Below are 23,103 nucleotides of genomic sequence, written 5' to 3'. Positions count from 1 at the left end.
ACAAGGCCAAAGCTGAAGAAGTGCAGGAGATAACATTGCAGCAGTGAAGAACTATACATAGCAAAAGCAAAAAAGAGAGACAGAGAGAATTTGAAAGGTAAAAAGTATAATCATACATAATATGCCACCTAACAAAAACCAAACAACTCTTATCAATACCCAGGAGACTTCACAGTTTAAAGACTCTACATTCTGTGAACTGTTCAGATCGTCCTAGAAAACGGGGATGACCAGGGAACTGGCATGCATTCTTGAAAATCCAAGCCTAACCCAAACACCTCTGTGCATGTGCATGAGAATGCTCACAACTACCATACCCACTATCACCCCAAAAAAAAAAGAAGCATATCGATCCCAACCCAACCAGTTAATCTACGATGCAATGTACGCGTGCATTTCCCACGCGAAAAACGAAAATAGCGGGTGCATACCAGAACGACGCACAGAGCAATCCAACTGCCCGGGAAACTAGCGGGCGCATACCAGAACGACGCACAGAGCAGGCGCAGCAATGCACGAGGTGGCAACGGCCCCATGCGCCTGGACACTTCATCTGGCGTGCAACGGAAATCTGACGGTGCAACTAGAAGTTAATAATACATATGCATGGTGGTCATCGCAACCACCGTTCCCTCTAAGTGCTAGCCTTGAAATTGGCGCACCGGTGAACTACTCACAGACGGCGCACCCCGAAAGGGGGTGGAGTGCAGTGCATATAACTAAGCAACCAAAAAAGAAAAAGGAGCACATAACCAAAACCTGATGAATGAAGGCTGTCCGCCTCGCCGATCGGGGTTTCATGGTGGTGCAACTCCATCCTCGTTGTGCAGCAGCCAAACCCATCCCTCGGGTGACCCCTACCAACCGTAATCATCGGACAACAAAAAGAGATACCCAACTACAAAATTCGAATGAGACACTACTAAGACGAAATACCATTAACGCCCCGTGTGCAATCTAAGTGACGGTCCAGCGGATGGTAGTATGGATAGTTTTGGGCCATCAGATATCATTTGATCAATGCACCACATCAATGCATAGGTTCACACGTTAAAGCAGGTGTGCACCAGAAAACTAACCTATATATATATATTTATATATATATATACATTATACTATAAAAGTTGTATTATACAATATTTTGATTAGAAATATCCCTATCGGTGTAACTTACGTTATATATCTTTTTCAACTATTGTTGTCATGCACATACATCCATCATATATTTTAGAGTGATTTCATTTTTTTGTCCTACTTTTATTGGCCATTTTCCAATTTTAGTCCGCTTTAATTATTTTTGCCACATTACGTCCACATTTATTAGACGTGTTCCACTTTTGGTCCATCGTTAGTTTTTCTGTCTAAGGACCGTCTGTGGCAGGGATATTTTTGTCTTTTTACGCTGGTCTTATCTCTTTATCCTTTCTTTCGGACTGAAGCAGTGGAGGTAGCTCTGAGGATTGGCCGACGGAGAAGGTGTTGACTCTGAGCTCAACATACTCGGCTTCTGCTGGGAGGAGGAAGATGGTAATGCACTACGGCGTATCTGGGCCGCTTCGAATTTACAGATTCAGCCGGAATAAGAGTAGGAAACGCAAACAAAAATATCCAGACTTGAAAGAAACGCAGAGCTCCGGATGAAGATAAGCCGAGAAGGGCGATCGACAGAGCCGCACCTACCATTGTCGGTGTCACTGTCGACGATTGTGGACCACCGCCGCAGATAGTCAGAAGGATCTCGCCGGAAGTCCACCGCCGCCGCCTACGCCGTGCCGAGCCCGGGGAGAACTTAGATCGAACCGATTCCATCGTCGATCTTTTCACCGACAGATCGGAACCGCCGTTCGCCGGCAGGAAGCGCAGAGGACGTCGTACAACCATCAATTGAAACACTATCTAAAGTTGCCATGAAAGCCGGTTTCAGCACTCTTGTCTACATTGTTTATTACAATTTCCTCGGCACCCTTCTTCTTCTTCCCACCTTCATCATCAGACGCCGCAAGTATAATAATCCCTTCAATTATACACCAAATTCCCATATCAATCTTGTCTAATTAGCTCATATTTTTGGGTTTTGATGTTTCAGAAGTGATGCGCCTTCTCTCACCTTCTCTATCCTATGTAAATGTTTCATCCTCGGCATGCTTGGGTATTCAACTATGTAACTTTGGCTGATCCCTTCCAGTTTAATCTAAAAAAAATAGACGAGACCAGTTTTTTACAAGACCATAGTAACAATACGAAAGTAGCCCTCCCTCAAACGACCATTAGACGGGAAACTTAATGATGGACCAAAAGTGGAACACGTCTAATAAATGTGGACGTAATGTGGCAAAAATAACTAAAGCGGACTAAAATTAGAAAATGGCCGATAAAAGTAGAACCAAAAAAGGAAATCACTCTATATTTTATTATCTTCTTCAATAGTAATAATATATAGATATTATATACTGGAGTACTATATAAGTTATTTCATAAAATATAAATATCAAATTTATAAAAAATAGTTTACATTATTATTATTATTATTATTATTATTATTATACAATAATATAAATATCTAAAATCTAAATACATCTAAGATTTTAATATAGAGTACAGTAAGTCTACACCAGTGATGCTTTTGGAGTTTTTAGAACAGTAAAAAATGACTTGGAAGATAGAGAAGAAGGAGAGAGAAAGAGGTTGGATCTTCCGCAAATGTAAGTTTTTTGGAACAATAGCCTGAATCAGAATTGGCATCACTACTCGGACAGCAGGCGCCCACTCGGGCGCGTTAGGCGCGCCTAACAGATCTGTTTTTTAATTATTTTTTTAAAATCAGATTTGTTTTATTTTTTTTCTTCCCCTCCCATTTTCTCTTTCCTAATCACACTTACACTTACAAAAACTCCTCAAAAACTACAAAAGACCTCACTATTAAGGATGTTCTAATAATATTGGGCATCGATTTTTGTGCATAGCGCATAGAAAATACTAGTAATTGCATAAATGGGATGTGTTTTAAATTATTTAGGGTTCTTGTTGTGTACCATGGCTTGGTTTTATCTCTTGTATGATACACAAATGTACAATCATATTATACTTGAGAGTCCATGGAGTTGTCTTATTGCTATGAGAAGAAGATATCACTATAATCACACTACTCATTGTCTTGAATGTGCAGAGTGAGAGAGGGGACAAAGTTTATTGATGATGGATTAAATTAATCCGAATAGTCTGAATTACTTAAGATGATAATTAAAGAGTAATTATAAAAGAAAATATATAAATGCAAAAATAAGAATGTCAATGGAAAGAACGGGAATGTTATTTTTAGTAATTTTGCAATGCTATTACAAATGGATTCAAGATAACAATTACAATTGTATATATACTAACTACTAAGTGATTCTCCAACCACCCCGCAAATAGGGGAGTTAGTTACAAGAAATTAAACTGTCACTTGACAAATTTTTAATTTTTAAACTTTTAAACACAACAACTTACCCATTGCCTCTTTGTTTGAATTGAATTGATGATCTCCCCCACCCCCCACCCCACAATTCAATAGTAGCTGGGTAAATTGTTTAGATTATCCAGGGAAACTAAAAAGGAGCAAAAATAAGTTACTTATTGATATTTTATTTATGAAAAGTTTTTATCCGCTATTTAAATGTGTGATTTAGCTCAAATCCGAATTGTGATTTTAGTCAGCAAAAGATCATAAGGAGGTAACTAGTTTAGTTTATCCATAATATATATTTGATTTTTTGTCAATGTAATATTCTCTCACTTTTAAATTTGGTTATACTATATTACTATTATATTATTTCAAAAAATATTACTATTATATCATGATCTTTGCAATGCTCTACTATTTTTTTTTTCATCCTGGCAATTCTAGCTCACTTTAAAAAATATAATAATAATAATAATAATAATAATAATAATAATAATAACAAGATTTAATGCTTAAGAACATCATTCCCAAGGCAAAAATTTGTATGAGACCGTCTCACATATTCTTGTCCATGAAATGAGTCAGGTCAAGATAAAAATATAATACTTATACTGAAAAATATAATAATAATAATAATAATAATAAGGAATAAAGGGTTAATTACTTACTTTTGAAGAAAAATATAATACTTTTACAATTTGATTTAAAGTATTACATTTTTTCTCATAAGTATTATGGAGTACATTTTTTTTTATTGAAAAATTATATTTTCTCTTATAAGGAACAAACACTTGTCAACATTACTTATGAGGCAAAGTGTAATACTTTTGATGAAAATATAATACTTTTACATCAAAATATAAAATGTATTACATTTTTCTTCAAAAATATTATACTTTCCCTTATAACAAACATTTTATTTTATTCCTTATTAGAATTACATTTTTCAATATAAATATTACATTTTCATATTAACCCGATTTGACTTGACCGACCATGTATTAAGGATAAAAATTCCGAAGAAGGTCTCACGCAAATATGACCCTCCCAAAAGTGTTAGAGCATACTGCATACGTACACATGGATTAAAATTCTGTATGACATGCTTAATTGTTGTTTTAAAACCCACTTTTGAGTTTTGATGATTTGGTGCCCTTATTTCAAATATAAATTGTTTTAAAATATTATTTAAAAATAAATTATACTCCTTTTGTCTCATTTACATGTTTTGTTTACTATTTATTACTTTATTAGTCAAGCAATCTATTTCTTCTTTGCTTATTTTCTTTATTATTTTATAATTATTTTTAAATTTGATTTGTTTGTGTTTAACATACTTTTAATATAGTTTTTAAATATTTAAATTTTATATACTAATACTAAGCTTAACATTATGAAATTTGAATTAAAAATAATTTCAATCAAGTTCTGTTAATCGAACCAGACACATAAAATGTGGCAGTTAGAGTATTAACTATCACTTTAGTAACAAAATTGTACAAGTTTTTTTTTTTTTTTTTTTTTTACAATATGATTATAGCTTAATAAATTATTAATAAATCCCATTATTTGTATAGAAAATTACCATGGTGAATAACATAATCAAAATTATAATAATAATTTTATTTTTGGTATGTACATTATATATATGGAGTATATCTCAGATCATGTGTTTATTCCGAGTCTAAATAAATTTCCATATTCGATGTCCTTAAAGATTTCAATAATAATATAATCCAACTCAATAATAATAATAATAATAATAATTATTATTATTATTATTATTAATTATTATTATTATTATTGGTGATATTATTAAAAACTCAAATTAGACAAAATCTCACATTTACTGCCCTCAAATTTTCGTTCTGGCATTTGTGTATTATCACCCAAAACTCTCCCATTTTTGTGCTGCTCTCTTGTCTGATCTCATACCTCCCAATTTTCAGGTAATTAATCTTTTTTGCTTCCCAGTTTCTGGATTAATTTCTTCTTTTCTGTTTGGTTGACAAATTAAAAATTATACCCAGAAAAAAAAAATCAATCTAAAATGATGCATGCAGAAGAAAGATGGAATGGAGCGTTTTGCAGGCCGGAATCAAACGTTTTGTTGTAATCATTGAAATGATGAAAGCTTTGTAGCAGGTTTGTGTTCTCTGAGATCATCGATCATGATCATGTATAATAGAGCTGGTGAAATGGTGTGTGTGTATAAATTGGAATGTATTTATCAGATCAGGTACGTACGGTGTTGCTGATCGGGAAAGAAACTCCGGCCGGCCTGATTCATATGAATCTTGAATTTCAACCATTTCCATGCCTGAATCGATTGTTTTTGGATCTCCATTGGTTCTTGATTCATAATGATGCAAAAAAGTAGCTGCTTCTTTTAATTTTCATGTCTTCCCTGCAGATTATAATGGGCAGCAGCTTTTACATGAAATTCAATCTGCAGCAAGCTAAGCACTGTAATTAACGTACGAATAGAATTGAACCGGATTCTTGAAGGCCGCAGCATATAATATACAGTGTCTGAGAATTCTGAGGATTATTGAAGATGCCGAAGAAACGATGGAAGGCATCCATGAAGATCTTTGCCAGTCACATCGACCCGCAGAAGGAAGAAGAGCTGAAATGGATCAAAATAGGTAACAATTCAACTTCAGAACAACATAGATATGCATGTCTTTAACTGCAGATGTTGAAGTTTTTTTTTCTTTTTGGTGACAAGGAAATCACAATCACTCAAAAAAAAATGTATAGTTGGTAAATCCGACATTATATTCTAGTCGGTAAAGGACTACGAGGAGTTAATCACCCTAGATTGTTCTGACTAGCTCAAACAAAGAAGTCGAATTTGTAACTTATGGTTATCAAATCAACAGATGAACTTAGCTAGGATTGTTCTGAAGTTTCGTAACTCTACAATCCTTTCGAGTATGAGTCAATTCTGTCTTGTGACCCTATCCAGCAAAGGATCAGAATAAAGTATATCAACTTTAGTTACTCATAGCTGACTGTCTCAAACCAAAATAACAATGATTCATACACGTGACCTGTTAATCTCTTGCTATTTTGGCTGGGTTATCCCTTTTCATGGCCTCTGTTTGTTGCAGAAATGGAGAACAATGTGAAGAGGATTATAAGGCTGATAAAGAGCAGTGTAAACCAAGGCAATCGCGATTCAAACCAGAAGAGGAGATATGAGCTGATTCAGCTGGTGGAGGATTCGAACAAGCAGTACCAGTTTCTTTACAACCAGTACGATAATCTGAGAGCGGAAGTGAGGAAAAAATGCCGCACAAAAGACGACGGCGACGGCTCTTCTTCCGCTTCCAGTTTGGATTCCGAGTCATATTTCTCGCCGGAGGAGTCCGGCCGGAGCGGCGGCTCATCCAGCGGCGAGCTCCTCAGGAGGAAGGCCAGCAACCGCAGCCTGAAGGCGGCTGCTGCTGCAGAAAAGCCGCCGCCTGAGGCCGCCGAGGATGTCATCCTAAAGGACACATTAACATCCACCACGGAAGTGATCATGAAGGAGACCATAAACGTGGATTTGGATTCGCAGCCGGTATCGCCGACGTCCGACAGAGTGCCGGCAACAGAGGAGTTCATCAAAGAACTGAGCGTTCAATCTGAAGTAGCAGAGAACATGACGAATAAGCTGAGGGAAGAATGCTCCGCCTTAAAGGACAAATTGGCGGAGAAAGAAGAACAGCTTTTGTCTGTTACTAAGAACTATGAGCTACGAGCGAAGGAATTAGAGGATCAAGCTGCCAATTTGAAGCTGAACCTGGAAACCTCCATGGCTCAAACCAGAACCCTAGAAGAGCAAATGGAGTCCAAATCAAATGATGTAAAGCAATTGGAAGAGAGTAAGCTACAAACATTGGCTCAGGCGAAAGCTTTAGAGGATCAAGTTGAAGGTTTGAAGGACAAGCTGGAAACTCAGAAGAAAGATTTAGAGGAGCAAGTTGCAGATTTGAAGCTCGAGCTGGAAACTTCATCCGCTCAGAAAAGAGACCTGGAAGAGAAAATGGAATTCAAATTAAATCAAGTAAAACAGTTAGAATACAAATTGGAAGACTCGCGCGCAGAGAAGGCTGAAGCGGAACAAAATCTGGATCGCAGATTGCTCGAACTGAAACAATCGGAAGAAACCAATTCTATATTACAAGCCAAGCTCGCAGGGATGGAAATAAGATATAAAGCAAAAGAAGACGAACTTTCAGGTTTTATAAGAAAACAAGAGGAAAACCAGAAGCGTTCAGTTTCCAGGGTTGAGGAACTGACAAGAGAGGCAAACAATCTGCAACAACAACTGGAATTTTTACGTCTAGAGAACAGCAAATTGGATGAAAAACTCCAGACTGTGACCAACGAAAATTCCGATCAAATCCATGACTTATCGCAAAAAATGGAGTTTCTGCAACTGGAGATGCTCTCACTGGGAAATCAGAAATCAGAGCTGGAACAATCGCTTAAGAAGAAATCACGCGAAGTATCCGAATGCCAATTGGAGATAGAAGCACTGAAACAGAAGATAACAAGCATTGAAAACCTTGATATGGAAACAGACAGCGATTCAAGCACGGAAAAAGAAGAAACCCTAGCAGAAAAGGAAGACGGCTCCACCAAGGTGACTAATCTCCAGAAAGAGATAATAAGCATTGAAACCGAGAAAAGCATCCTGCAACTAAAGCTGGAGAAAGAGAGACAAGAATCCACAGAGGACCTAACAGAGATGGAGAAGAAGACGAGGGATTTAGAAACCAAAGTCTCGGAGCAGCAAACCCTAATCCACCAACAACAACACACCATACACAAGCTAAACAAGCAGCACAGACACATGCAGGCCAAGTACGAGGAAGCCAACACCAATTTCCTGAACGCAGAACGGAAAATAGACGAAATGTTGGAAGAGCTGCGGAAGAAGTACGAAGACAGTCTCAGAATCCTAAGCAGAAGAATCCGAGTCGCGGAACAGCTCCACACAGAGAACAAGGAATGGTACCTCCAAACAAGAGAAAAATTCGAGCAAGAGACCAAAGAACTCAAAGAACTTACAGAGAAGCAGGAAATCGGAGTCCAGAAGATCAAGGAAATGTCAGTAATGGCGAACGATGCATTAGCTTCACTCGACACAGTCACTCTAAGATTCGAAAAATGCACATCCAACTTCATAAACCGAATCTCCAGCATGTCCTGCGAGCTCAACTTCGCAAAGGAATGGGTTTCCAGGTACTACCACTCTGCATTTTATCAGTTCATAGTTCTTTTTCATTTTCGACAAAAGGAGGATTGCCCACCCAAACGTCCTCTAAGCCTGATCCTACCATTGAGTAAATTATGGTGGCTCAATTAATTGACATGAGACTAGACTTTTGCTCATTAGTATAAAAAGTCCCCTCATTTTGAAGAATTACTCCTACACTGTGAGAGACTTAGTGTTTGATCTCTTGTTACAAATTTTACCTCTATCATTAATTGTGTTGCTTATGGGGGTTCTTTTTCATGTTCTGTATTATATTGAGGGACCATTAGAGTTTTAAAAGTCCCACCTAGGCACGACTGTGACGCATTTCCATTTAAGAGTCACCTAGTCGACTAGACGCCTAATTAACTCGACCAACTCAGACATCGAATAGGCCGAGTTAACTCAATCAAATTGGCCCAGTCAACCAACCGTTAAGTTATTATTATTATTATTATTATTATTATTATTATTATTATTATTTAATTTCCAGAGTCATAATATTTTGTTATGTGTCCGTATATATATAAATACTATATTATATATGATATATATTATACAATACACAGGCACAATCCTTTCTTTTTATTTTGAGATAATTTCATTTTTTGTCATGGATTTATAGGTGACAACCCACATTTAATCAGTTTTTTATCACAACATCCGCATTAGGTCATAGTATTATTGTGGCATGACCATTTTGGTCCTCCGTCAAAAATATCGTTAATTCAAAGGCATTTCGATCATTTATATACAAAGTGAGTTGACCCTACTATATTTTTATGTTCATTTTTTTGAAAAAATTCGTAATTGAAGATCGAAATGCATTGTGGCATGACCATTTTGGTCCTCCGTCAAAAATATCGTTAATTCAAAGGCATTTCGATCATTTATATACAAAGTGAGTTGACCCTACTAGGCATTTCGATCATTTATATACAAAGTGAGTTGACCCTACTATATTTTTATGTTCATTTTTTTGAAAAAATTCGTAATTGAAGATCGAAATGCATTGTGGCATGACCATTTTGGTCCTCCGTCAAAAATATCGTTAATTCAAAGGCATTTCGATCATTTATATACAAAGTGAGTTGACCCTACTATATTTTTATGTTCATTTTTTTGAAAAAATTCGTAATTGAAGATCGAAATGCATTTGTATTTAACGACATTTAAATTGTTTTGTTAATAAATGACAAATAATAATCATGCCACAATAATATTAGGACCAAATGTGGATATTCTAATAAAAAGGACTAAAAATATAGAGTAATTCTACATATACTCCCAATTCACACTCCCATTTTTTGCTCCATATGAGTTGGCATGTTTTGATTGATCAATTTAATAGGGGGCCATGTGTTTATACATTCCTTTTTGTTTCATCCTCCAATCAAATTTGAACACAAGTGAGAGTAAAAGTTGGGAGTGCATATAGTATTTTTGAAAAATATATTACCATCTATAAATTTAGGATAAAACTAGGGTTAACTCTTTCTTCTTCTTCTTCTTCTTTTTTTTTTTTTTTTTTTTTTTTTTTTTTTCCACGGGCCTTGGTTCTCAATTAGGGCCTAGCATATTTTGCAACTTTGGAGACAATCAATCAAAAATCACTCATTGTAACAAGAACTCCTCATTTTAAGAGGTTGCTTTCACACTGTTAGTGATTATAGTGGAAGACAATCCATCAATAATAAAACACATTGCAAATATGATTGTTATGATCTCAGGAAACACAAAGCCATAGCACACGTGAAGGGGGACCTGGACTACTTGCTGGCCCAGCTGGACGAGAAAGAAGCAGAGATATGGCAGTACAGGGAGAAAGTGTGGAAGTCGGAGCACAAAGTGAGGGAATTGGAGAAGATGATCAAACACAACGAGGATGCAATGTGTGATCTGAAAGAAGAGAAGAGGGAAGCCATCAGACAGCTGTGCGTGTGGATCGATTATCACCGGAGCCGCTGCGAGTACTACAAGAAAATGCTCTCAGAAGTTGGCTTCATCAAAGCTCCAATAATGTGATTCTTCATTGTTAAGTTTCTTCATCGTTCTGTTAGTTCACAGTTTCTTTTTGCTTCTTTAAACAACACAACATATGCTGAATAAGCTAGCATTCTTAGGCTCTTGTCTCAGTAGATCAATTTCTTCTGGGGCCACCCCAGATTTTGTAGTTGCATCAAAGATTATTTACTCATTTAATCAAATTCTTGTTGTCATTTACCGATTTTATCACCACTTTGATTCTCATCAATTACCTTATTGCACCAGCAAAAGTTAAACATATATGTTTTTAATAACTTGAAAAATTCACAATCACTATCTTATGTTTATAGGGTAAACTGGTCTTAGAGCAATTCTACTTATGCATTTTAGAGAGATTTTTAAGGAGAAAAAAGTATATGATAGTTTTTGAACAAATGTGAAGATAGTTTTTTTTAAGTTTTTATTGATGAAAATTAATTTTTTTATGGACCCACTGATTAATAAAATTGGAGAAAGAAATGTGTAAATGCCGCGTGAACTGCACTTCACCGCGCCCATCTTTTTTTCTTTCTCTCTCTTGCTTTTCCATTCTCTCTTTTCTTGTCATGTTGGTAAAAATCTACAAAAATATCAATTATTGAACGTGCTTTTATAATTTTAATCAACAAAGATTATCTATAACTGATCAGTTTAAATAAAAAAGATCAAAAAAATTATTTGTATGAGAGTCAAGTTAATAATTTGACCAAATTCGATTGAATTGCTCCAAACATGTATGTTCTTCAATCTTGTATGAAGCTGAAGAAATTATTAATTATTTTTTAACAGAAAAAATGAACATTCGTTCCCAAATCACCGTACTATTAATAATATTATAATTATTGAAGTCACATCAATATATGCAAGTTAATTAGCAACAATGTAATATTATAATCCGTACAGAATTCAAAGGGCTGTTGACTTGTTGAAATACATGTTGAAATTTGGAGCATCGCGAAATCTCTCAAAACAATTATCCTAAATATTGTCCATGACAGTTGTCCTGTCATTACCAAAATGCCGCGTTGGTGGTTTGTAAATTGAGCAAATCCAAGAAATTCAACCTTAGCTTCGTGATGTTCACCAAGGTAGTAGATGGCGATGTTGCCGGCCGGAGCTATTAATCTTGAATGGGAAGAATAATAATTAAAAGAATAATAATTAATTTTAGAAAAAAAATTTACTTTTAGTTCCTAATTAATATACATAAATCACATTTGTGCATTGACTATTAAAATTTTTTAAATATGTGCATGAATATGTAATTTGTATCAATTTGGTCATGTCGTCTAATTTCTCGGCCAACTATCATGTGCTCCTTCTAGAATGAGCACTTTCCGAAGGAGCGCTGCATTTGCTTCTTTCGGAAGGGGCATTTCTAAAAAAGCACTAGATTTGCTTCTTCCGAAAAAAGCACTTCTGGCAATAGTTGACCGAGAAATTAAACGACAGGACTAAATGTGATACGAATTATATAGTCATGCACCTAATTAAAAAATTTTAATAGTCAATGATCAAATGAGATTCATGTATAATAGTTAGGAGACCAAGAGTGAAATTTTCTATTAATTTTAAAGTTGGTGACTTTTTTGAGAATGTGAATGAAATTGAAAATTTTAATTGCATCTTATGAATGCATTGGGCTCACTCCGAGACGGAGAAGACCCAAGACGAAGTCACCTGAGGTAAGTCAATATTGGCCAACCTGATATGAGGAAGTTGGGTCAGTGAGGACCACAATGGGCTCGAGATTGTTACTACATGTTCTGTATAAGAGACGTTCGAATTGTGCAAGAGATTGTTCGAGTAGAACTTGTATAAATAGCTATCTATTTTTTCCATTTAGACAACTTATTAACTCATTAGAACACTACTCTTATTATCCATTTGTCCCATTTGGGACATGAACACTACTCTTATAAGCTTTGAGCAAATAATACCAAAGATTTGTGATTCTCTTAAAGCTCTTGGCCCTGTTTGGTAAATGGCGGTTAGCTGATTGGGTTGGTTGTTTGGGTTAGAAGGTATGATTTGTTGATAATATTAGCTGATTGTAGAAATTTGTTTGATAAATTAGCTGTTAGCTGATATCTATTTGGTATAATTTCTTTTCTCAAAAAGCTAATTGAAAAGGCTGCTTTGAGTAGCCTTTTGAATTTTAATATTTTGGAGTTACAAAAAGCTTATTAATTTACAACTAATAGTGGTCAAATAAGCTAAAAATGACTGATAGGCTGATTATTTACCAAACAAGACCCTTATCTTATTCAAAAATACCTATTGTTCTTTACACTTCTTTTGTAATTTAGTTTAATTGGGTTAATTAATGTGAGTGGCCAAAGACCTTGTGGTCAAGTGACATCCGGTGTCCCGATTAACACTCCCACATGGATGATAGGAGTGGGTTCGAGCCTCAGTGGAGGCAACTGTTGACTCGTTGTGCTTCAAGTGGGTTCGAACCTCAGTGGAGGCAACTGTTGACTCGTTGTGCATACTATATTGTCACAGAGTTAGTAGTACTCAAAAAAAAAAAAATTAATGTGAGCTGCCCAAGGTTAATTTTCTCCATAAGCATCATATTTTCATTTATCTTCTCAACATAATGCCTTTGATCTTCTCATTTTGGATCTTAATTTGTATCTCTACATGCACACTCAAAAAAGTACACTCAAGTTGAATGTGCACTTAGTTATCAATGGATGTATTTTAAAACTTTTCTCTATGCATATACGAATTGAAGCTTGTAATAATAGAAAAATGTCACAATCCTTTTTTTTTTTTTCTCTTATTTTTGTGTCCCTAAATCTCCCAAGATGGATGGACGCGATTTGCCCGCACTTCTCATATGAGGCAATATTCTCACTTGATCCTAATTATAGATACTAGTCCAAATTCACACACACACACTGACAATCATTTTATCGTTGGCATATTAACTGTATGAATATATAAAAGTCATATTCTCATGGATAATCCAAATCCATTTCATATGATTTGACAAAATTAGTTAGTAAATCTCACTCAATATAATCATTCATATGCCAATTTTTCAACAAGTGCTAACTCACAAAGTATTTGAAGGCAAGGGTACTTTAACAAGTGCAATTAAGGAAAAATTCAACTTCAATCAACTTGTGCAAAGAAACAAGCTTACTCTGTTAGTGGTTAGGGAGAGTTAACTAATTAAATTACTTATAATTTCTCCGCAAAGATAAGATGTTAGAGTTGAATATCATCAACTCAACCTATTTGACATAAGTAGTGGATTGTGATTTTGTATGTCAATTTATTGATACAGCCGGTTGTTTGACCTTTTTTTTTTTTTTCCATAATTAAAATAAAGGTTTGATTGAAATTGTACACCAATGTTTTAAATTCTAATGTGAAGTCATCACCAAACATAAATAATTTGGTATGTTTGTGACCAATCTATCTTTAATTTATACTCTATTCGTCTCATTTTATATATTTTATTCAGTGAAAAACTATATTGTAAACTTAGGTATATAAAAATATAGAGTTTATTACCGAAATGGTCCATTGACTATTGCGAAATTACCAATTTGGTCCTCGATAATTTTTCGTGCCCAATTAAGTCCATTGACTTTGAAATTTTTACCAATTTGGTCCTCCGTTTATTTTGCCGTTAAGCATCCGTTAAATCGGGACCAAATTGGTTCCTTGACTATAGCAAAATTACCAATTTAGTTCCTTGACTATATTAAATAGGTTTTGAGGTAATTTCGAGTAGTGAAATTCTCTTGCTTGATACTCAATTGTGTGTGTATGAGCATGCATGTATATTAAATAGGTTTTGAGGTAATTTCGAGTACGTACTATATGGTTAGTGTCAAATAGGTTAGGAATGCGTATAGGTGAAAGTTGAGTTTTATTGGAAGGTTTAGTGTCTATGAGATAGTATCCTCACACCGAATATCGTCTCACGGAGTGGACTGAAGGGAGTTGAATAGTAGGTGGTTAAGTATAAAAGTGTATAGTGTTTGGAATATAGCTCGAATCATTAGGTTGATGAGAGTGTAAACAAACAAGTAAATGCGAAGTCACAAGCAAAGCAAATCACAAGCAATAGGTAAAAGTATGGGCTTGGATTAAGCTACTCTTGCCTAGATGTCATAGAGTTTCCCAGAATAGAGATCATGCAATGATTTAACAAGGTCTCTAGGAAGAGGTTACTAAGCACCAATGCCATTCTCATGGCCATTAGACTACCAATTAGATCACATTCTCATGGCAAGACAATCTAATTGGTGCATTTTATCAAACACATAATGTTCATATCTTCTTCCAACCTTCTTTTCTCAAAGCAAGATTGAAAATGTGAGTAGTGTGTCTATACTGTTGTCCCATTCTCATGGAAACAACACACATTCATGATCCTCGTATATAATTGGGTCATAATTATACAAGAATCCATACAACACACATACTTACAACAAGAACTCTAGCTAAGTCATAACATCATCCTATTTTGCAATTCAATCACTCAAGCGTTAATAACAAGAGAGCTTAATCCAAGTCCCTAAGAGAATCTAGCTACTCATACTTTGAATTGAACAACAAGCACAAATTGAAATAGAAGCCATTGCAACCATTTTTTTTTTTTTGAAAACAAAGCCATTACAACCATAATTGAATGTAAAGTAAGGAAAACTTAGCTAATATCAAGTAAGAATGGATGATCAATATCTTCAACACTTCCTTCCATACTAGAAATACCAATTGAATAGCTAGACATTGTAATGAGATTTGAAATCAAAATGAGAGTTTTTTGCTATAAATTTTGTAGCTAGTATAAGGTTCTAAGAATTGGGAGTTGGAACTAATGTCTAACTCACCAAATGAAAAACTAACTTTCTCAATTTATAGTCTCGGATTTGGCCTGTCACAAGCGTGATAAGTATTGTGACATCTTTGACAACCTCTCTAAAGTTTCCTCCCATGAGAGCTTTTCACGAGCGTGATTGTTGTATTCTGCACAACAATTATGGCCCATTATTCACCTTGTAGACATTTGAATTAGACTTTGTGGTCTTCATGAAAGTCATAGCTTTTTCAATTATGTTTCCAATGTTCTTTTTTTTTTTTTTTGAATACTACTAACTCTATTACAATGCAGTATGTTTCCAATGTTCTTTGAATAACTTGATTTGGACATTCCTACGCTGAGATATGATTAAAATTCTAAGACGTCATCTGGCAAAGGAAAACATAGCATAATGCACCGCGTTCACACTCACGAGCATGATAGGCCTCGTGAGTCCTGATCTTCACCCTCAAATGCACTTTTCTTAATTTCATTTGTTCCTTTGAGTCTCCGGGTCATGTCATCATACTTTCAACTTGATATTTTTCACTTTTTTGACCTCACATGACTCTCGAAATACACCTTTGTGTCAATATGACTTCAAAGCACATCCAGTTGAGCTCTAATTCACATGCAAAATCGATCTTCCTTGCTTAAAAAGAGAAATTGTACCTAATTGAACAAATGAAGCAAATGAGAATCCCTTTAAATATAATATCTACATTTAAAGCACAAAATAAAGGTTAAACATGGGGTAATACGTGATAACTTATCAACGAGTTCTAAATATTTTCTGCTTCAAATTTGAAAATATTTAAACCAACAATTACCTACATATTATCATTCCTAATAACATGGGTAGAGTAAATATTATATATAGTCGTAGTGGTGAATATATAGATCATATGAATAATAGCGGTGATGCTAAGGTAAGCAAATATAGGTGATAATAGAGTAGGTAGGGGGTGGTGGTAAATACATATTGATAAGTGGTTGGGTAAATGATATAAGAGCATCCCCAATAGGATTTTTTTAATAATTTTTTTAAACAGTAAAAAACTCAAGGGTTGGTTTTTAACAAATGTGAAGAGTGGTTTTTGGTTGATTTATTGTCCTACAAATTTTGGTTTTTAATGTGGCCCGTTAGATGAGAGAAAATGTAAAACAAAGTCATTTAATCTGCGCTTAGAGTGCAAGAATTGTGCCCAGTAGGCATGTATTTAACTTGTTTTTCAATTTTTTTTAATATGTTGTCAGCCTTTTTTTTTTCTCCCTTTTTTTCTTGTCCTCTTCTCTCTTTCTTAATGGGACTTCAAAAATCGTGAAAAATCAAGAGCTGATAAGGATGCTCTAAATAAATAGATAAGTGAAGCTTGCATATAATACTAATAGTAATGGTGATTATTATTAGGACTTATATGTTTGTGTTATACTAGGACTCTAGTATAGCAGTCTTATGTTATCTTTGTAACTATTCTCTGAACGATTCACGTCAGATTAATCAATCCTCATTTGGTATCAGTTGCTCTTCAGGTTTTGACATGGCAGCTATCGGTTCTGTTGACGGATCTGTTCAGGCTTCCTCCGAACGGACTGTTACTGATGCGACTATGTTCAACCCCCCTCCGGTGCATACCTCTCTCTCGTCTGCCCATCACTTCGTTTCCTTGAAGCTGTCTTCCCGCAACTATCTGTTCTGGAGAAGACAGATGGTGCCTTTTTTTGCGTGGCCAAGAATTGTTGGGGTATGTTGATGGAACCGTTCCATGCCCCGTCGTCCCTGCGCCGCCGCTTGTTGCTGGTTCGGCTGGTGTCTCGGCGACTGGTCACGCTGCTGCGGCTACATTGTCGGCTGGCGGTTCTGCTACTGCTGCGATGGAGGCTTCTCAGGCGAGGGCGGCTTGGTTGCGGCAGGATCAAGCAGTCCTCTCCTTGCTGATCTCTTCGCTCTCCGAGGATGTCATGCACCATGCCATTGGGAAGCAGACGTCGCGGCTGCTGTGGACTGCTCTTGAGTAGTCGCTTGGATCATCGACACGCACGCGGGCTCTCAGCTTGCTTACCCAGTTTCAGGCGCTCCGTCAGGGGGATGCCTCAATTACCGACTACCTTGGGCGAGCTCGGATCCTGGTCGAAGACCTTGCCTTGGCCGGTCGGCCGGTTTCGTTAGACGATCAAAACCTTTACGTCTTTCGGGGCCTCCGCACCAGAATTCCGGCCTTTTGTTGCTAGCTTGACGCGTGGAGCTCCGGTAACGCTCACTGAGTTGTCGGATTACCTCACTGCGCAGGAGTTTATTTGCGCCGATGAGTATGGAGGTGCGGCAGTTCCAGTAGCCATGGCGGCTCGGCGTGGTGGTCGTGCTGGTGGTCAGCCGCAACAGCAGCAGTTCTCTTACCGCGGCGGCAACGGTGGTGGTCGTGGTTGCCAGCGTGGGCGTAGCCGTGGTCGGAGTCGCGAAGGTGTTCGGTGTCAAATCTGCAACGCCGGCGGTCACTCTGCCGTGACGTGTTACCGGCGATACACAGCGTCTCCGGCTCCTCAGGCGAATGTGGCCTATTCGGTTGATGGTGATTTGCTGGCTCCGCACTATTGGCTTCCGGATACGGGGGCTTCCGCTCATGCCACTCCGGAGTTTTCTATGATGTCTACTACTGCGGATTATACTGGCTCGGATTCCTTGCGGGTCGGTGATGGTACAGGTATGGATATTGTTGGTATTGGTTCCGCTTCGGTAGCTACTCCTAGTCGTTTATTTCAATTGTCTGACGTATTACATGTTCCTGGTCTGTCTGCAAATTTACTTTCTGTTCAAAAATTTGCTAAAGACAATAATGTTTTCTTTGAATTTTATTCCGACTGTTTTGTTGTGAAGGATCGTTCCACTCAAGCGGTTTTACATAAAGGTCGTGCGTCGGGTGGTCTCTACTCTTGGCCTGTTTTCTTGCCTCGTTCGCCTTCTGCTTTGGTTGCTCGGGTCTCGTCCGCGGTCTGGCATAATAGGCTGGGTCATCCGCATGGCCGTGTCTTGCGTCACATTTTGCATTCTAGTTCTCTTAGTTCGAATCTTAATCGTGATTTATTGTCTGTTTGTCCAGCGTGTCAGTTAGGGAAATCTTCTCGATTCCCTCTGTCACGAGTTGAGTCGTCTACTACTCATGTTTTAGAACTCTTGTATACTGATATTTGGGGCCCGGCGCCTATTCTTTCTTCTACTGGTAACAAGAATTTTGTTTTATTCGTGGATGACTTTACTCGTTACGTGTGGTTTTTCCCTATGCGTGCCAAAACAGATTTATATGCTATCTTTGAGCATTTTCATAGTCTCGTTGAGCGTACCTTTAATCGCAAAATTATTTCTATACAGTCGGATTTAGGGGGAGAATATAAAAAATTACACAATCGTTTGTCTGCTCTTGGTATTAATCATCGTCAATCGTGTGCCTATACTCACGAGCAAAACGGTAGGGTAGAGCGGCATCATCGCCATATTATTGAAACCGGTCTTGCACTCATGGCTCAAGCCTCGGTTCCAACTCGGTACTGGGACTATGCCTTCGAGACTCCGGTTTATCTGATTAATAAAATGCCTACTCGTGTCTTACAGAATGACACTCCGCATTTTCGTGTTCATCGTTCTCCTCCTTCCTATTCGTTCTTGAGGGTCTTTGGTTGTCTTTGATTTCCGCTGTTGCGTCCTTACAATAAAAATAAGTTACAGTTTCGTTCTGCGTCTTGTGTGTTTCTTGGTTATCCTCCTTCGTTTCGTGGCTATCGCTGTTTGGACTTGAATACTAACAAAGTCTTTATCTGTCGCCATGTGCGATTCGATGAGACTGTTTATCCGTTTGCTTCAGTTGTCTCTGTGCAGGGTGTTCCTTCTTCTGTAGGTGAGCCGTGGGGTGTTGGGCGTGTGAATGTGCCCTCTTCGCAGTCTTCGTCTGCTTTACCAGTACCGCGACTGCCTGATTTGGTGCCCTCGCCTACTGTTTCTGCTGAGCCATCCACGTCTCATACTGTGTCTGATCAGGCCCAGCCTGTTGTTCGCCCTGCTCGTGGTCGTCGTGTTAAGCGCCCTTTGATTCGGACTCATGTGATGGCTACACGTAGTCGCTCTCAAGGGTCTAAGATGGTTGCATTAGTCTCCCAGGCTGCTGTTCCGGAGCCTACATGTTTTTCACAGGCGGTTCAATACCCTGAATGGCGTGAGGCCATGGATCTTGAGTTCAACGCCCTGCTGCAGAATCAGACCTGGGAGTTGGTTCCTTTTGAGCCTGGTATGAATGTTGTCGGCTGCAAGTGGGTCTTCCGTACTAAACGTGAGGCTGATGGATCTGTGGAGCGGCATAAAGCGCGGTTGGTGGCCAAAGGTTTTAATCAGGTGGCTGGACAGGATTTTTTCGAGACTTTCAGTCCGGTGGTCAAACCGACTACTGTGCGTCTCTTACTCTCTTTGGCTGTGTCACGTGGATGGTCTGTTCGGCAGTTGGATGTCCATAACGCCTTTCTCAATGGTCATTTAGCCGAGACAGTTTTTATGCGGCAGCCTCCTGGTTATGAAGCAAAGGACTCTCCTGATCGCCTACATGCTTTCCTGGTTTCCGTTGGCTTTACTCCGTCCAAGACCGATGTCTCGCTGTTTATCTATTCTCGTGGTGTCATTCAGTTGTACCTGCTTGTGTATGTTGATGACATCCTTGTCATGGGGTCTGATCTTGCTTCGGTTTCAAGTTTGGTTGCGAAGATGGGGACTGAGTTTAAGATCAGAGACATGGGTTCTCCATCTTTCTTTCTTGGCATTGAGACTATATCGGTTTCGGGTGGTATTCTTTTATCTCAGCAGCGGTATATGACAGACATTCTGAAGCGTGCTGGAATGGTTGACTGTAAGGCACTTGCGACTCCGGTCTCCTCGGCTCGTGTGATTGACGGAGCTTCTACTCCTTATGCTGATCCCACGCATTATCGAAGTTTGGCTGGCGCGCTGCAGTATTTGACCGTGACTCGTCCGGATTTATCTTTTGCAGTCAACAGGTTGTGTCAGCACATGCATGCTCCCACTACTGAGCATTGGGCGATGCTCAAGCGTGTTCTCCGCTATGTTAAGGGTATATTGCAGTTTGGTTTGCAGCTGTCCAAGTCTTCTTCGTCCGATATTCATGCTTTCTCGGACTCTGACTGGGCTGGTGATCCGACTGATCGCAAGTCTACCAGTGGCTTTGCAGTGTTCTTGGGTCGCAATTTGGTTTCATGGGTCTGTCGAAAGCAATGCACGGTGGCTCGTTCTTCGACTGAAGTTGAATACAAAGCCTTAGCTGATGTGTCTGCTGAGGTTACGTGGCTGGTTTCTCTTCTGACCGATCTTGGGATGCCGCCGCCTTCACCACCCCGGCTGTGGTGTGACAATCTTGGTGCGACTTACTTATGTGCTAATCCGGTGTTTCATGCTCGGACGAAACACGTAGAGATCGATTATCACTTTGTTCGTGATAAAGTCGCGAAGAAGGAGTTGCTGGTTAATTTCATATCAACGAAGGATCAACTGGCTGATATTTTTACTAAACCGTTATCTAGTTTACGTTTTGAGTTTCTTCGTAGCAAGCTCAATGTTACTCCACCTTGTGCTTGAGGGGGAGCATTAGGACTTATATGTTTGTGTTATACTAGGACTCTAGTATAGCAGTCTTATGTTATCTTTGTAACTATTCTCTGAACGATTCACGTCAGATTAATCAATCCTCATTATTATAACTAAAGTTATGTGTAATTTTGTATTTGAAAAAATCTTTAGAACAAAAAAAGAAATGTTTTCCAAATCTTTTGATAAATTAGACAAATGGAAAAACAATGTTCCAAATGAAAAACAGTGTCAAATAACACATTTAGCTATTTTCTACGGATTTTTTTATTAAAAAAAAAATCTTTTCCAAAAAGTAAACGCACCAAAATAATTATTTGTGTTCAATTTTCCTTTACCAATAATATTTGAATCGGATTTGGATATATTTAGCATTGATTTAATTTCATTAATGGGTAAAGGAGCTTATAGTAAGTACAAAAAGGACAGCAATTAGCTTAACTGGCACCAGTCAGATAAGCATATGATTGCGAGAATAATTTCGCGTTCGCGACCCAGCCTGCCAAATTAACAACCCCACCAAAATTCAAATTCAACAAAAATAATAATTCACAAAATGGGCTCACTTAAGACAACCACAACTATGTGATTTTTGAGAAAGTAAAACTTACATGAAAGAGAGAAGAAGAAGTAAGGTCTCCATGTAAAACATTGATTTTTATCAGAATTATAGGACTCACAAAAAAAAAACATCTCTGATTGCGAAAAACAAATATATCTCCTGGTTGCGTGAACCGCAATCACAACGCTCAGTTAGGCACGTGCAGTGCACGTTAATGAAGTTTCTTTTTTCTTGGTTTATATAATTCAAGATATAACTAGATGAAGTCGATAAATCTGGGTTATCAAAAAAATAAATCTGAAAATGGCAATTCTGCAATAACACAAAAAATCCAAGCCCTATTTGAGAAACAGAACCTCCAAAGATTCCATCCCCTTGCCGATCGGAATTCTGTCAAAATCACCAAGAGAGGCTCCCATACCAGACAAAACCACTTTTTCTCCACTCATTTTTCTTCATTTTCCTTTTTCCTCCCCGGAAAAGGTGACCTGTTATTCTATTTCGTTTTTATTTATTTTTTCTGGATTGCAATCTCTCTCTCTCTCTCTCCCTCTCTTTCTTTCTCTGTCCGTTTTTCATTAATTTTGGACAGCGCTTTTCAGTGTTTCGTGAGTTTCATCTCTATCTCTCTTTCCGGGTTGATGTCTGTTGACTGATCAAGCTTCTTCCGGAACTGGAAAATCCGAAATTTTCGAGCTCTGATAGATTGTCAGGTAATAGTTTGATCACGCTTCGCTGTTCAATTCGATGTCTTGAGCTTGGTTGCTGCGCATGATTTGATGCTGAGTTTAGTTGATCACTTGTAATCTGTTTGTTTTCTTCTGATCTTTTTTTCATTTATTTTGTTGTGATTCACGTGAAGGATGTTTATATGGTGGAGCTTGAGTTTGAAGCTCGTTCAGTTCTTCTGTGATGCGATTTTTAGTTTTTCTATTTTCCTAGTCTTGTAGTATTTCTTCTGGATTCGTTGGATTAAGGGAAAAATCACGTTATTCTTTTAATTATTTTTATTATTTTTAAAAATTTTAAATTATTTATTTATTTATTTATTTTTGTGGTTTAACTTACTCCTGTATTGGTGTTTTCATTTCTCCCCTTTCTTTTCCTTTTCCGTTTTTTTTTTTTTTTTGGTTGGACTGAGAATTTAAAAAATTAGTAATTAGTACCACTTGAAAAAAAAAAGGATCTGTCCTTTGTAGCTCGCCAAAACCAGTGCATGTGTTACGAATATATAACTATAATTGTGATATTGGGTAGCAGCACTTTTAGTAAACTATGAGATTTGAATTTTTCAACCATTTATTTCAGTAAAAAAAAAAAAAAAAAAAAAAAAAAAAACATTTTAAAAAAAAAAAAAAAA

At 37.4% G+C, this 23,103-nt stretch overlaps 2 protein-coding genes across 2 annotated transcripts in view; both read left to right on the top strand.

Moving 5' to 3' along the window:
- Nucleotides 1-5,485: 5,485 nt before the first annotated feature.
- Nucleotides 5,486-10,884, top strand: LOC115999520 (COP1-interactive protein 1-like). The gene is made up of 4 exons (XM_031239367.1): nucleotides 5,486-5,587; nucleotides 5,856-6,090; nucleotides 6,559-8,680; nucleotides 10,424-10,884. The coding sequence occupies exons 2-4, from the start codon at nucleotides 6,000-6,002 to the stop codon at nucleotides 10,716-10,718; spliced, it is 2,508 nt and encodes an 835-aa protein (XP_031095227.1). The 5' UTR covers nucleotides 5,486-5,587; nucleotides 5,856-5,999; the 3' UTR covers nucleotides 10,719-10,884.
- An 11,318-nt stretch (nucleotides 10,885-22,202) lies between these two features.
- The window catches only part of LOC116000482 (COP1-interactive protein 1-like), a 7,219-nt gene continuing 6,318 nt past the window's right edge, over nucleotides 22,203-23,103 (top strand). Inside the window, exon 1 of the mRNA XM_031240571.1 lies at nucleotides 22,203-22,456. The gene's annotated coding sequence lies outside the window, so the exon portion shown is untranslated. The remainder of the gene's footprint in view (nucleotides 22,457-23,103) is intronic.

This window comes from Ipomoea triloba, chromosome 12 (assembly GCF_003576645.1).
Source record: "Ipomoea triloba cultivar NCNSP0323 chromosome 12, ASM357664v1".
Lineage (NCBI taxonomy): Eukaryota > Viridiplantae > Streptophyta > Magnoliopsida > Solanales > Convolvulaceae > Ipomoea > Ipomoea triloba.
This window is presented reverse-complemented; position numbering and strand designations above follow the sequence as displayed.

What these genes read in the sequence shown, in the direction of transcription:
- LOC115999520 (XM_031239367.1), top strand. Translation starts at nt 6,000, where the DNA reads ATGCCGAAGAAACGATGGAAGGCATCCATGAAGATCTTTGCCAGTCAC. An exon ending in GCTGAAATGGATCAAAATAG is followed by an intron (nt 6,091 to 6,558) that starts GTAACAATTCAA and finishes TGTTTGTTGCAG; the next exon opens with AAATGGAGAACAATGTGAAG. An exon ending in GCAAAGGAATGGGTTTCCAG is followed by an intron (nt 8,681 to 10,423) that starts GTACTACCACTC and finishes TTATGATCTCAG; the next exon opens with GAAACACAAAGCCATAGCAC.